The sequence below is a fragment of the Haliotis rubra genome, unplaced genomic scaffold, assembly GCF_003918875.1.
Source record: "Haliotis rubra isolate DU_JTF1 unplaced genomic scaffold, ASM391887v1 Scf663, whole genome shotgun sequence".
NCBI classification, from domain to species: domain Eukaryota; kingdom Metazoa; phylum Mollusca; class Gastropoda; order Lepetellida; family Haliotidae; genus Haliotis; species Haliotis rubra.
The window spans coordinates 136,669-153,952 of record NW_025767372.1 but is presented as its reverse complement, the minus strand read 5'-3'; the positions used below and the strand labels follow the sequence as shown (position 1 = coordinate 153,952).

At 37.6% G+C, this 17,284-nt stretch overlaps 1 protein-coding gene across 1 annotated transcript in view; it reads left to right on the top strand.

Annotated features, from left to right (window-relative positions):
• LOC124257511 (glycoprotein 3-alpha-L-fucosyltransferase A-like) overlaps positions 1–16,552 on the top strand; it is a 28,776-nt gene extending 12,224 nt beyond the window's left edge. The window contains exons 2-3 of the mRNA XM_046691594.1: positions 14,245–15,758; positions 15,828–16,552. Coding sequence (XP_046547550.1) covers positions 14,245–15,478 — 1,234 coding nt within the window. The 3' untranslated portion in view covers positions 15,479–15,758; positions 15,828–16,552. The remainder of the gene's footprint in view (positions 1–14,244; positions 15,759–15,827) is intronic.
• Positions 16,553–17,284: the final 732 nt, after the last annotated feature.

The window sequence follows — 17,284 nt, the reverse complement described above, 5'->3', positions numbered from 1 at the left end:
CTGGGTTTACACCATCCCTTCAGTTGCCAGCAGTTTAGACAAATCTAGCCATACATTAAAAGAACACATATTCTACGATGAAAAAGGTGGTAAATTGAAATTTACTTAACATTTTGGGGGACTCACGTAACTTCTTATGAGGACAATAATTTTACGATATTTTAATCCCCTTTGAGGATACAGCCACTAACTACTTCAGACAGAATAATCATTTGATTGAAATGAAAAGTAGATAGGCCCCTGTTGACGGATCTGGGGACATGTCAGAATGTCTACAACCTCATCAATGAGACTGTGGGTGCCCATCATATGCCGTTACGTGAAACTCTGCCGGGAAGTTCTGGTCTGATTGTAATAAAGTATCCCAGCAGTGTAAGCTGGTCAAATATGACCCTGTTTCTGTGATTTTTACCTCGATTTTTTTTATTCTTGTCATGTAACAATGTGATGCATATTGACCATTGATATTAAGAAACACCCATTTGATGTATTCGAATCCGTAAACTAAATCAACACCATTGCCATTGCTAGAAGCACCTAATCAATATAATTAGGTAGATAGATATGCAGTTTTAGCGTAAGTACACAGCAAATGCGTATATGTATTTCGTATGTAACAATGAAGTTCCGTTCATATACACAAAACAATTAAAATTGCATACAAGACATATTTTAGCTGTAACCCATGTTTGGTGGTATAAACCTACACCTTCTTATTTGTCACCATTCACTTGACGGTCTGTTAATGAATTTATAACAGGTATAATCTGTAGTAACACCACTCATATTACCCGACAAAGGTTCAAATTTGCATCCCTTGTGTCTGCAAATATTCAACATTATAAATCAAAGGGGCACTGATCCAGAGCGATTAATGTTTCGCACCAATAACCTAATTACGCCAGGTGGACATCATCTGTCCCCTCGACCGTGATGGACACCGTCACTGGGCAGCTGTCTACCTTGGCAAAATTTCTTCAACCTTAACAGTGAGACGATATGAACGGTGGATGCCCATCAGATGTCATTATTTGAAATATCTCAGGTAGTTCTTGCCTGATTGTAATAAGGTATTTCATCAGTGTAAGCTTTTTCGGATTTTCTGATGCGTGGTTGTATGATGACTGGTCCAATTTGATCCTTTTGCTGTGGCATTTTACCTCGACATTTAATCATGTCATGTAACAAAGTGATGTCTATTGACCTATGATATTGAAAAAAAACACATTTGATTTATTTGGATCCGTAAACAAATCAAATCTACTGTGCCATTGCTATAAAAATCTGACGATTTACTTCTTACTATATTTCTTATGCAACAATGAAGATCCGCTTGACCTCTAAGTATGTTTAGGAAATACAGCGATTACACCCTCGCTATAAGCCATGTCATGATTCACTTGATGGTCAGTTATATCAGGTATAACTAGTGGCAACACTGCTAGGACCACCCGACAAAGGTTCCCATTTAAAGAATGGTGAACACCATGTAAATATTTCTCAGGTGTGCTATCTTGGGTGACCAATGAGACTATACACCAATGTGAAAAACCTGAAACTGTCACGTGACCAGTTGAGAAACTATCTTTAGTTATAATGTTGTATATATGTTCTTCCACATTACACACATTAAAAGACACATGACTCCCGAACATGTTTCCCTGCACTGCACACACTACCAACAACACAAAATGATGCTCCATATTTCACTGGACATTAACACAAACCTAATACTACAAACACCCCTGAGCCTACTAAATAACACCCACACCTTCAAAGCCTTACATGTACGTATATGTCTAATCAAAACGTGGGCTGTAGGTCGCATATTATCCACATAACCAACAGGTACAACAAAATCCAAACCACACAACCTGAAAACATATGGATGTTATATTATAGCTTATATATCAGTATTCTCAAATAATCTGCAGTTTGTAATCTGCGCCAGATTCAGAGGATTTAATTTCTTTGCTTTATAAGTACGGAGGTCTAGCCAAATTTGGGGTTTACATGCCAACTGCTAAGTAAACTCTACAGACACGATTCTGTACAGCATTGATACAACTGACTTCTTTAGTGCACCAAATTGCCGTCACACATAGTAAGATAGGCTGCACGAGATTCTCATACAGAGAATTGAAAACATTATAAGCATAACAGCCCGGTGCTCTGAATTTACAAATTTTAATAATAAAGCACTAAGTGCTCTATTGCAGATTTACATAATTCAAATACCGTAAAACTCAAATCTAAATGTTTTTGCAACCAGACACCTAAGTATTTATAAGCGTGGGTGTGCTCAACCTGTTCAGAAGAAATAGGGAAAACAAAATCACACCCCTCAATGGAATTCGGGCGATAATGGACAAATTTAGTTTTCTTTATATGTATAAGAAGACGCCACTTAGAACACCATTTTCTAACACAGTCTAACATTATCTGTAAAGAGTCCGCATATGAAGCTATTGATGCAATATTGTCAGCATTCATAATCATACTTAGCATGTCAGTATCTAAATGAACACCACAGTTTAACTTGTTAATTTCCATAGCTAAATCATTGATGAATAGGAGAACAAAGTTGGTGACAGCACGCACCCTTGTCGGACACCAGGGTTTACTGGAAAAGGGTCTGCATAACATCCATTCACACGTGACCAGGTGTTATCAGACATTGCTTTAACTGCATTACGAAAATTACCATAAACCCCAATTTTCATCAACTTATACCATAAACTCTTGCGGGTATTTTTATTAAAAAATTTCATAGCATCAATTTAGTAAACAAAAGTTGACTGTTTAAATTGCTTCCTATTATTTATAACAGTAAATATACTATATATAAGCTCTTGTATATTTCTCTTTGAGCGGAATCCGTTCTGTTCGTACGCCAAAATGTTGTTAACTCCCAATCATTTACTGAAACGACTGTTTAAGATATCGGAATAAATCTTACACGGATATGACGATGTCGCATTAGCAATACAAGATAAACTCATGAATATCTATTAGAAGGTGGGGACACTCCGTTTTGCATCCCTTGTGATGAATGAATTACGGTCAAGCATGTCCTGCTTGACTGTATTGATTTTTCCATTACAAGGGATAAGTATTTTGTGAAAACATTGAAGGATCTTTTCAGTGTAAATTCTCATTTAATTATTGCTTTTTTTAAAGAAACAAAGTAATTAGATCAATTTTGATTAATGTTGCGTAAAAAGTAAGATGTTTTATGATTAGGAGTCTGAATTAACAACTGAAATTGCTAGTGTCTGTAGCCTCGAAGGGGGTTAAAGTATTGTAAAATTATTGCCCCCCTGAGAGGTTACGTAAGTCCCAAAACTTTCAAAGTAAATTCAAACTTACTATTATTTTAACTGCAGTATATATGTCATTTAACGTATGGCTAGACTTGTCTACAATCGCTGACATCTGAAGGGCTGGTTTAAATCCAACTGGGGTTCATGCAAGTAGCAAAGGTACTGTAAGTCCCCATGGTTCCTAGTATGGTCATCTACCTTCAGTTGTTGACGATCTATAGCCCGTGTTTTATATTGTATTGTCTTCTTTAATTAAAATGTTTTAGTTTCACATATTAGTATGTGATATTCTTGATGGTTTTACTGTCCTTCGCTGACGTTTAGTTTTAAATTTACCTTTATTTATTCTAAAATTATTACTTGTTTTTAATCACGATATGGCTGAAATATTTAAGTCTTAACTCACTCACTCACTCACTTACAGGATACAGAGAGTAGAGCAATACCGCGGCATCCGGGGGATCACGGGGGTCAGTGTCAGCCTTGAAGTTCTTAAAGAACCACTAAACTTTTTTTTTTGTTACTCTTTTAACCATTACATATGAAAGATTTGTGGTTAGTCTTATGCGGAACACCAAATTTATTCTTTAAAAACTTGTGGTTAATTAATACCGAGCGATTAAAAGTGGCCAAAAAGTCGCCTGCTTCCCTCTCGCCCGCCAACGAAACCACAGACAGGTTACGTAACTCTGTCGCCAGAGCACTGCAGTGACGTCATATGAGGAACGATTTTCAGTTAGTTGTATAGAAAGTGTGTAGCACGCTCATCATTTTGATGATTTCTCGACATCAACGACGACATGCCGAATCGTTGCTTTGTCGTCAATTGCTCCTAGGGGTCGGGTGATGGTGTCACCATGCACAGATTTCCACAGGACCCCGCAGTTTGTGCTAAATAGGTTATGTTTGTGAGTGCGAAGCGAGCGTTGTGGAAGCCTGAAACGATATCTTACTTGTGTTCAGATCGCTTCACGGAAGTTAAAGAATCAAAACTACTTACTAGTTATAGTAAAATATGTATATGATTGATGACCATAAAGATTTTCCATAACACAACTTGTAACATAACGATTTCTTCCTCGGAAGTGGGGTTGTGGTCGAAGTAACAATAATATTGTAAGTAGTATTATATTGACACCCACCTCGCTGCCACGGGAGAAATTGTTATGTTATACGCTATGTCATGCAAAATCCTATTGGCCATCAATAAAATACATATTTTACTACCAGTAGAAAGTAGTTTTGATTTTGTAACTCGGTGAAAACAAACCTAAATAGCATTTATCCACAGACTGGCGGATGTTCCCGACAGGGCGCCGCCATTTTTGAAAATCGTAAAGGCTGTTAGAATTAATGAGATTATAGTTTGTTTTCATCAAGTTAGAAAATCAAAACTACTTTCTACTCGTAGTTAAATATGTATTGGAATCATAACCAAAAGGATTTTGCATGACACAACTTATAACATAACGATTTCTTCCACGGAAGCGAGGTGGGGTCGAAGTCACAATACTGCGCGATAAATTTCTTGCTACATTCACATGGTTAATGTCCACTCACCAGTATGTAGATACTAGTCAATGTGCGTCTTTATATTTGGTCTTATAATCCTAATTAGTTTATTATCATACTTTTATGCATTTTGAAACTAAATAAAAAGCTGACGATCTGCTGATACTTATAGTGAATTTATAACAGAACTGCAATATCTAGACATTTTATAGTTTGCCAATGTGAATCATAATTCGCACACACACCCTAGTGTATGTTGTCTGTCTCATTACACTTCACGGCGAAAACAATGATTCTGTTGAATGCTACGACAAATGAATAAAAACAAAATGCAAATATTAAAATTAAAACAGATTAAAGTTATAGGAACAATATCAGGCCATTACCTTGTTTGAGGAATGTATCCATCAATATCCACAAAACTGTTCCAAATGATGTGTCTTTTAACAGTTTAATATACGAAAAAGTGATAAATCTTTTCAGGTATTGGTGTATAGTCTCATTGGTCACCCAAGATAGCACACCTGGCAACTAATTGCATAATGTCCGCCTTTCATTAAAAACAGTAATTTAGTTAGCCAATAATGGGCAATCAATCAATGTATTGCCGGTTAATCCTTTGAAAGAAGGACGTTGTTTTTACGCAGACACCGACACGGCAGAGTGTATTCAGTATAGATTAGTAAATCTACATACATAAACACTACCTTTTGACAATTCCGCTGTGTAAGATAAAAAGTAATTAATCAATCAGCGTCTTATCGGTTAATCCTTTGATCGATGTTTATAATGTTGAATATTTACTCCAGACACAAGAAATGCCAAATGTCGGGTAATCTAAGTGTGTTACCACTAATAATACCTGTTATAAATTCATTAACTGACCATCAAGTGAATGATGACAAATTACATGTGTAGGTTTATACCACCTAACACTGGTTACAACTAGGGAGTATAAATTGCTGTATTGCATGTGAAAACTTATGGGCCGACACTGTTTTGAGAATACAAACAGATTTTTACATGACATGATTAAATATCGAGGTAAAAAACACCGAAATGGGATCAATTTGGATCAGTCATTATACAAATAGGGCCTAACGACACCAATCAATTGTGACAGAAGCGTCTATGAAAACAAGTTGTAACTCGGAAGCTAGGCAAAGCAGGAGACAAAATTAAATGACAGTAGATTGTGAGAACATATAGCTTTCATTTTCCACAACAATTGTCACGATTTCAGGTTTATACAAGCCTGTAAACAAGATAATTTACCCCCTAAAATGTAGATGAATTCTGCATCGGCCCTCAAAGCTATTCCTCATATGACGTCACATAGTCGCGCCGCTCTGATTGGTTGAAATTTCGTTCGCGGGTGAGAATTGTGCACTGTTGTCAAAAAGGTCGATTTAAGTCAATTAAAGGTCGAAATGAGTAGTTTTAATGACGGGGTTTCATTTATAACGATGCCAGTTAGTGATTTATGTATTTTTACCCCCTAGGGTTTATGTGATCTTTAACAGGATTATTATTAGGGCATACCCGTAGTGTTTCAGCCAATCAGATGGCTAGGGTTTGCTTACACTAATTCCATGGTGTGACTTGGTCCATGGTGAACCACATGATTTGGTATGAGGACATCTAACCATCTGATTGGCTGCAGCTCTGACGTACTTTTCTTTACAGTACGTTAACACGTGTTTTTGTCAAGTCAAAACAATAAAGAAAAACACAAATCACTGTATATTAAGGCACATTTACAGTGACAGCTGGATTTTCAACATGGCGTGTCTTAGAAGTTCCACTAAGCTGCACTACACGTTTCGGCTCAACGTTTCTGTGATTGAGACACACACACACACCTGTACTGTTTTACTCACATTGCCTAGTACACCAATGATTTCCGTGAGCTTGAATCAACTGTTATGCTGGACTGCTCCACATTGCACTCTCTCTGCTCACTGCCTGGGTCACGTTCCCACAATATAAAAAAAACCACCATAACTCAAACCAGTTGCATTCTTCAAATTAATCACACCGAACGCCGACAACTTCTTCTCATCCTCTTTTGTAATAGCATCAGTTCGTTTTCTTACACCGTGGCCCTTTGCAGATATTTCCTTTTTTTGCTGAGAACATCATACACGTCTTGACTCTTTAAAATCTAGGATTTCAATGACCAGATGTTGCGCATGCGCAATGGGATGGTTCACAGGTTCGCGACAACGAGAGCACCCCGTACTCTCTCGTTACTGATACCGATCTTAAATAGAGAATAATATCTGGTTGAGGGCGTCGGTCGCTTTAAAAGCCCCAAAGTAAAGGCCTTGATATCCATTGAGCGTGTAGCCTTTCAGTTGGACAGGTTTTTATCAAGGTTGATGTAAAGAAACTGAACTGCTTCGTAACGAAATAGAAGGATAACGATACAGTCATACAAGAATTACTCTGACGAGGCAGAGTTCGCAAGGACGATAAAGTTATTAAAAGGTAATTAACACCATTAGGAAATCAGAGTGGTCTCAGTGTCAGTACATATATTGCCCTACTGTGAGTACAAAGGAAAGGCCATTGCATGTTAATTTAATCGTTTTTGGAATTGTTTAATGTTTTTATTTACTTGACGTCATATGTATTATGATGCGGCTTATGTGAACAACAAAACAGAACAATACCCGACAAGCACGGCAGTTTCTCCTGAATCTGTGGGTTTGGGGGGTACTTCCTAAAACCCGAGCGAAGAAAAGCAGGGCCGGACCAACGGGCATTAATAAAAATGGATTGCAAAACATAAAATACAAGAATATAAAAGTGCGCATGTGGGTAGATACATCTCCAGAGTTCACAAGTGAACGGTTTTGACCATGTTTGAATTTATTCAACATTGAAACAAAAAAAAAACTTTGACTACATACCGGGTGTCCCGAATTAAAGTCACTGTTTGAATGCTATGTGTTTCTTTTGATTATGTCTGTAGTGAAAAGGTGTGTCAAGGCCCTTAGCTCGTGGCGTGTGAGGTCATAGGCAGGAAGTGACAGTGTTTTGACTTCTTTCCTTAATTAACCGTTTGGGTCTCCCTGATTAACCTTCAATGTATGTGAAGCACCACGTGATACTTATTTTATTTAGACGAATGTCAATGGGATTGGCATGGCATATTTAAATATAGTTTAAACCGTTCACAGAACAGAAATTGTATTCTCAGAAACCACATATAGTGACTCAGACAACTTACAACATATTGATACATATTAAAACATTGAACAAAACCCAGTATTGATAAATTTGGCATGTTCAGAGTTAAGTGATGAATAATCACATTTCATTAGATAGACAATTTAGGGTGTTTACAGAAATATTGGGGAAGAAATTGATGTCTAAGGGCATTAGTGCTGGATAGTATAACATAAAGGGAAGTTCATCACAAACAGGTGATTTACAGAGTTGGCCGATTCTATTACATTTTTCAATGCCGTAAGAACGTCCTGTTTCAATGGCAACTTGTGGTTTGAAGTTCTAACTTCAGTTAACCAGCGTTTATAGTAATACGGTAATTGTAACAAATAAGGTTTTGAAACAGTGAATGCTTCTACATTATATAGTAATAACCCTTCGATGAGTCAACAGCAGAGCGCCACCATAACTGCTTAAACTGATCAATGAGAATGAATTGCACGTTATCTCGAAACCAAACAATGCTAGGTACAGATTGGATGAGCCAAATATATTACAATCCAGTATCCTGTAGGATACGCTTGACATTTGATAACAATGGACAATTAAAATCAGCATTTAAGGAATATTAATTGTACATAACATTATAGAAAATGATATTTAATTTGCCAATACAACATAAAATTTTAGCCCAGTTTGATATAATTCTAACTTGTACGGATATACTGATTTAGGACCAGCTTGTTATCTTTATGAAATTATCCCCCTGATTCAATTATATGTCTAAAAAAAACTACAGATGGGAGAGTCTAAATACTAATTCATAAACAAAAACTATTTTGTATGCAAAACATTATGAATAAATCTGTATTGTTACCATCTTAGATCAGTGTTTTATATAAGTGCAGTTCCATGGGATATTATTAATATTTCCGAGTCCTTTGGTAGGAGATGTAGATTCAAGTCATCTTCCCAGTTTTATGATAAATGTTCTGTATTAAATTTAGAGCAAAAGTGTTTCATAAAAAACATTCTAACTTTTCACTGTATTTTAGTTTCGATAAATTAATAGGATATGTCGGTTTAAATGCTCAGAGTTGTAAAATCTGAAATATTGACCTTTAACATGTATGTAATAATTGCTTCTACTTCAAAGGTCAGGAAATTAGTTCTGAGTGGGTACAGATCCACAAAGTCATCAAAGGATAGGAATTTTCCCTTCTGTTGTCAACATGTCAGATAAAAAGGCAACTCACTTGTTATACCATTATTTATACAGAATTGGTTAGATATCAACCAAAATGTCATCATTACAACAATTAAATTGTGATTGGATTTCAAAGTCACTTGTAATAGTTTTCCCTAGATGTAAACCCAGCCCAAGTAAATAACACATCCTTCCCAAACTGATTAGTTAAGGGTGGAGTAACAACATTAAACATATTCATTATCTGCAGACCATAGGTAAATTGCACATGTTATCTTCCTAAGGTGCAGACAATCCCACCTATTTGATTTATACAATAAATTTCTTACCCTTCCGAGCTTTTGGGCAGCAATTGTCTTTTTGATCTATGGTACCCTTTAATCCACCACGTTTAGGAAGAGTGAGTGAGTTAATATGTAAAGTCACATCGCCAATATTTCAGCCATATCATGACTAAAACAAGTTATAGATTTGTAATTTTTAACGGTCATTTATAAAATCTGTCATCGCAAGACAGTAAAACAACTAGATTATCACAGTTATTAACTTAAAACTGGTAATAACTCTAAAACATTATATATAAATGACAAGACAATATAAAATAAGCTGTAGATTGCCAACAACGGAAGGAAGATCACCATACTAGGCACCATGGGGATCATAGTGTGCAGGATCCACGTGCAAAACGCCAACATCCAACAGCAGGGAAAATGATAATTTTTTATGGTAACATGGCTAGATAATAACAAGATATTCCGTTTCCATCAAAAGCAACTAAATCTGTTTTGTAGAACATAATGAAGCGCAACAAAAGAACACAAATCTATAAGGTAGATCAATATCTCAAATCTCATGGCCATGAAACTGTACGTTTACCGCCTTACCATTGTGTATTTGCCACAAAATGTCCGAGTCCCGTTCTGGGATTCGAACCATGGACCTTCTAATCCGAAGTCGGACGCCTTGTCCACATGACCAAAGAGGTTAACCCCGTCAGCAAGCTGACATGGTAAGGATGTCATCTGTGGGATGACCCCTCGCCCTGCTACAATTGCGATCTCAAACCAATAGATTTTATCTTGGGTAAAATCTGATGTGAGTCGCAACAATACCACGTTCAAACTTGTGGACGTTCAAAACGCAGTAAACAAAGCCATAAATAAAATAACACCAGCAATCTGGCAAAACTGTGTACAGAAAGTTGAAAATGAAGTAGAGAATCAGTACTGGATAAACAAATACTGGTCTGATGTGTTCATTATATTCTGCTTTGAAATGGATGTTTGATGGTGAACCGATTTGGAGTTACATTGTGATTCATCGGTATAATTTTGACCCAAATAGACTCAAATAATGTACTTCTGTTTTTACGGAAACCACATTGGATATCTGATATTAGGGTATGGGTTTCTAAGTACCTAACTGGACGATTATTGATAATGCAATCCATATTTTTGCAAACGCAGCTAGTGAAATTGGTCGATAATTTGACGGATCCGTATGATCACGTCCGGGTTAAGGTATTGGTACTATTATAGCATCACGCCATGGGGAAGGAAATTTCCCTGACGTGCAAATATCATCAAAAATATTTAAAAGAGTCTCTAAACAGGATTCTGGCAAGTGCTTCAGGAGTTGATAATGTATGTTATCAGCTCCTGTAGCAATATCGTGAGCTTGTTCAAGAGCAGTATGGAGTTCGTGAATAGAAAATATTTCATTATAATCTTCTCCATTATCTGACTTGAAATTAATAGTTTTCTTTTCTTGCTGTTTTTGATAGTTTTGGAATTTAGGCACATAATTAGAAGAGGAAGAATGTTTAGCAGGAGTTTCACCCAGTTTATTTGCAACATCTGATTTGATCTGCATGTTTAAGACCGCGGAAATTAGATTTCGTACCCTTACCGGTAATTATCTGTTCGAGAACTTATGTGGGATACATAATTTTTCCAAGATTGGCGTTTACTTTGCTTAAATGTACGCCGTGCTTTAGCATATAAACTTTTATATTTGGGTGGTGAGGAAAATGTTAATGTTCTACCGTTTTCCTTGGCTTCCTAGCTTGCTTGCGATCATTGTTGAAAAATGTTTTTCGAATATGTGGAGGACTGCAGAGGACTTTGGGATACACTCGTCAGCAGTGGTATTCGGTTAATCGGGAAAACAGTTTATAGTATCAGGAACATCAATAAATAAGTCCAGGTTTGTCAACACACGGTGTTTCATATCAAGGCCAGTTAGCCTTGTCAAAATTCTATTTTGATGATGGACGAACATCAGATGGGATGACAGGAAAATGGTCAGTTCTACAAAGGTCGCCGTGGACTGACCATTCAAATCTATTTAGTTAGTAGGAGTCAGTAATTGACATATCAATAGCTGGTTATGACCCTGTGCCAGGGTGTAAATAGATGTTGCATCCACCATTATATACTATCCCAAAAACGAAGCGCATAGGCGTTTTGTGTTTTTACAAAGCTATTAATTACCTTTTGTGTTCAAACAATCGTCAAAATATGCACCAAACGTGTTGATAACATGATTTTACACAATTGCACAAGTAAAAAATCGACTTTACCCGAAAATGTTGATTTTGATGAGATGTCTTACAAGGATTAAAAGGCATCGCCACAACGGAACAGAAATCACCTTCCAGTTGAAATTCTGCAGCAAAGAACATGCACTGTCTGGTTATAAAAATCCAGATTACTTTCGGAAATCGCCATTCATTTTGAAGGAGTTTCAAGGTTAAATCACTACGCCACGTCTTGACGCTGCGACACGGAACATCGCAACTGAAAGAATGCACGCTGGAGATGACCAATCTTCTGTTACCAGGCGTTTGAATGTTAGTCTGAGCACGATATCACGGCTTGCAGCTCGTTACAACCAAACAGGCATAACAAATGACCCTCCTCGTGCAGACATACCTCGAGTCACCACTGCAGCCCAAGATCGGTACATCCGGGTACTACATTTGCGTGGTCGTACTGCGACGGGTGAAAGCACAGCAGCCAGGGTGCCTGGACTTCCGAGGATATCCGGTCAAAGTGTACGGAACAGGTTGAGAGAGATGGACTGAGTGCCAAGAGACCTGACGTCGTCACCATCGCGCTCAACGTCTCCGTTATCTAATATTATGCACTTGGTTGTATAGACAGTTCCTTCTTCTAAACTGATGTAAAAATTCATGTACTAAAGTATATTTGTGGACGAGTTATACATGGTTGAAAATACAACATATTCAGAACAGATTTCTGGCCTATGCATTTCTTTTGGGGATAGTATATTTGCACTATAAAGAAACATCGGCTTTGACCAAATGAAAATATTCTCGCCAATAGGCCAATGTTTTTCGCCAGTGGGCAAGATATTTTAATAACGCTCTAAACTAACCGAATTAAGTCAAAATTATCTCAGTTGTGTGCCATGATACTCGCAGACATAATTTCATCCATTTACAACCTCCAAAACATGAAAAAAAACCATGTATTTTGAGCAAAAGTAAACATTCTCGCCAATGGATCACCGTTCGCCCATTGGCCGGCCAATGGGCGAGGTAGTTTAAATTTTGAGTTTTCGAAAATAATAGTTTTCATTTTTCTATCCTCAGCATATATTCATGATAACTGTATGTTGAATTTAGCCAAATCCTTCGTCAGAAACCGGCCAAAGTGCGACAATTTTCTGGACTTTCGGTGTTTCGGAATTAAATTGTGACTGTCAACTTCAACCCTACCATGTAAATCTTCTCCCCAGGTTCAAAGAAGTGTTCACCGATTACAATAAATAATTCCTCAAAATACACCACACGGAGGAACAGTATTTCCCAAATTGACTTACGTTAGGAAATACTTACGTTTTATCCGGAGGCCATATGAAAAACGTTTGAAATCTACGTTTCATCTGGCTGTCAGATTTGCACACGTTTAAAGGGGTGTTAAAATAAACGAACATTCAACTCAGCAGTTAAATGTATTTTACAGATGTGTAAATGTGGTCATTGTATTCATGCGTTTTCTAGTATGTGTAACAAACGAGAGATTGAGATTGTTTTCGACTCACCAAATACATTTACAAAGTTTAATATACAAGACAAGATAAAATGTAAAGCCACCATAATGATTATGAGAAACGTAAAACTATTTAAAATCTGTATGACAGCACACACCATGAAAATGAAATAAATATATTAAAATATTGAGCATAATGAAAAACCTTTCACACCACAACAACTATTATACTATCGGGTCCATGGATGAACAATCTCTTTTCTTTAGTAATTGCCTTTTCGTCTCCAAAAGAACTTAGCATACTGTGCAAGTGTAATAATAACAAGTAATAAATAACTGTGAGATGGATATTATTGATACTTTGCATCCGAGCGTGTGGGCGGTACTTTGTTTCGTTTCTATACGCAAACTAGAGTAGATTTTAGCTTTGTTTTAACTAAACTTCGGCATCTTCCAATCAGGTGAAGATCTATCATGTCGACTATTTGAACTTGACAATAAAGTTATGATGTCAGTTTTAACCTCATGAAGTTGCGGGGCGGTGGGATAGCCTAGTGGTTAAAGCGTTGGCTCGTCACGCCATAGACCCGGGTTCGAATCCCACATGGGTCCAACGTGTGAAGCCCATTTCTGGTGTCCGCCGCCGTGATGTTGCTGGAATATTGCTAAAAGCGGCGTAAAACCAAACTCAGTCAGTCAGTCAGTCATGAAGCTGCTTGCAACAAAGTTTGAACCAGAGTTATATGTATGTTAGGGAGCATGTGTGCGCGCGCGCGCGCGCGTGTGTGTGTGTGTGCGCGCGTGAGTACGGGTACATTTTGAATAACATACTTTCTGTACACAGTTTATATATGACATACAAGGCAGACGGAAGGATGTCTACAGGGCTGAAAAATAATTAAAACCCTCAAAATAAAATACAGCGTGCATGGCCATGTTTTGATGTACAGAAGAAGTAAAGTTGGAATTAAACTAACATCTCTAATCTAATCCACTGTTTTCGTTGTTTCAGACAGAACAAGCTGACGTTCCTGGCTACCGTTGGAGCGGTTCTGACGTGTGTCTATATACTACACGTCACTCTACAAAGTGATAGCCTTTATGTACCTGGCCTGTTTTCCAGTTTGAGTCAACGGTCTACACAAGGATTCCAAAATGGTCAACAGAAAGTGAACAAAGCTGTTCCCAAGACAGAACAGAAAGTGAACAAGACTGTTCCCAAGACAGAACAGAAAGTGAACAAGACTGTTCCCAAGACAATCCTTTGGTACTTTACTCCAAGATATTTACCCACAAACCTGACTGGCCGAGTTCCTCTAACTGCTTGCCCTGAATCCCAATGTTTCCAGACTCGGAATAGATCATTTCTGCAAAGCAGTGATGCAGTGATATTTAACTCCCAGTACATAAAGGGAGCCCTTCCACCTAGAAAACCAGGTCAAGTGTGGATTTTCCACAACAACGAGGCACCTTATCTTAATGCGTATGACAGAGATTATTACAAACAGCCATGGTCATCCGCGTTCAACTGGACAATGAGTTTCCGGCATGATACTGACATATTCAGGCCATATGCATTGCTGAAGAAGAGAGTCACAGTACCCGTCAAGAACTACACGGCCATTGTCAAGAAGAAGACGAAATTGGTAGCATGGATGGTCAGTAATTGCCTTGACTGGAGCAAAAGATTAGCGTATGGGAAGGAACTGCAAAAACACATACCAGTGGATATATATGGTCTCTGTGGAAAAATGACATTTCGCAGAGAAAAAAATAATGATTGGCTAAAATACCTAAACGAAACCTACAAATTTTACCTGGGATTTGAGAACAATTATTGTAAGGATTATATAACTGAGAAGTTTTTCAATAACTTCAACCTTGACCTTGTAACTGTTGTTCGCGGTGGTGGTAACTACAGCCGAGATGCACCACCTGGAACATACATCAACGTCGATGACTTCAAGTCCCCAAAGCATCTGGCTGAACATTTATGGTTCCTACACAACAATACTGATGAGTATGTCGAAATCCTTAAACGCAAAGAGGGATATTATTATCAAGCCGAAGAGTATCTCTATATGGACCCAGGAGGGCACCCATTCGCTGAACACTACTATGAACAGGAGGCTTTATGTGAAATTTGTAGAAGGCTGAACAACATTGAAAATCACTCGAAAACAATAGCGGACATTGTACCATGGTGGAAAAGTGGCCTTTGTAAAAATCCTACGAAACTCCTTTAAGTCAGTGTTCGACTGGAGTACATGTGTGACCGTATACAATCACAGTGAAAAAAACCATGTTAATCCGGACGAGAGCCCATTATTATCATCGGATTTACGAATGTCCGGATTAAGGAAGTATTGAGAAGATATGCCCTCAGCATTTTAAGAAGATAACCTACGATCTACGAGTACAAATGCACTATAACATATTTTGTTCCAAAAGTGGAACCGGATTGGTACACAAGCAGTATATTGTTTATCTAAATACCACTCCGAAAAACAATAATGTGAGTATAAGGTGTCGAGACAGGGCATCTACAGGTGTCGAGACAGGGCATCTACATGTGTCGAGACAGGGCATCTACAGGTGTCGAGACAGGGCATCTACCAACGTGGAGATTCGCTGGCCGATTGCATTTAATGTTGGCTTCCTGTATATGCTGGATTGTGTTCTCAGTTTTAACCTTCTACAGTTTGTCGGGTGAAGCACTGCGCAAAGTGAGAGACTAGACGGAATAACCGCCTCAGTTTTAACCTTCTACAGTTTGTCGGGTGAAGCACTGCGCAAAGTGAGAGACTAGACGGAATAACCGCCTCAGTGTTAACAGTAGCTGTTGGCTGGTGTGGTGGATATTTCTCAAATTGTCCACAAGTCCGTCAAGTTGTATTGTCAGCTCTTCACTAAGAGCTCAGTGCTCAGCTTTAACTTCCCAGACAAACAGCTACCAGATGTAAAATGTGTAAATGAAAACTCATTAACTGACAGTATTTTGACGCGAAATGAAGTTAAAGATATTATTTTCTCAGTTGACATAAACAAAGCAAGTGGCCCTGACAAAATAAGCAATACGTTTATCAAGCTAACCGCAGGATCACTTTCTTTGCCCCTCACCTATTTATTCATGTCACAATTACAGGCCCGTTGCACTTACGAGCTGTATTGGAAAGATATTTGAAAAATGCGCATTCAAATATGTTTTTAACTTTTTTGGGAACAATACTGTCTTAACAAATTTGCAATCAGGATTTATGCCAGGAGATTGTACTGCTTATCAACTCACATATCTATATGACTTTATAGCAAATGCTTTAGAATAGAGGTATAGGCCGGTTTCTGTTATATTAGTAAAGCTTTTAACAAAGTATGGCACAAAGGTACATTGTTTAAATTAGAGGTTTACGTGGTAGCTTTATTAAATATTTTCGCAGTGATCTTAGATATAGAGTACAAAGAGTAGTTATAGATGGCTGGTCATCAGATTTAAAACATACATCGACAGGGGTTCCCCAGGGATCAGTCTTAGGGCCACTACTGTTCTTAGTATACATCAATGATATTGTCGATGGCATCAACAGCAATATTCGTCTATTTGCTGATGACACATCAGTGTATATAGCTGTAGGAGACCCAGACAAAGCTGCAAGAATTTGGAATAATGACTTAAATGGTATTTCTAATTGAGCCGATATGTGGCAAGTAAATTTTAATCCAACAAAAACTGAAACGATTTTATTCTCCCGCTAAGTAAATCCCTATGTATGTTCACCCATAGAAATGAAAGGAACTGAAGTACATTTCAATAAACATTTAGGTGTTTATCTTCAAAAAGATTGTTATTGGGGGAAAAAAAGAGGAAATATTAAAGGTTGTAAGTCCGATGGTAAACTGTTTAAGAAGCTTGAAATATAGATTAACTAGACATTATTAGAATGTATGTATACCTATTATGTACTTCCACACTTTGATTATTGTTGTCACTTATGGGACAACTGTACGAAAGAACAGTCTATGATTCTAGAAAATTTACAATTAGACGCTCTAAG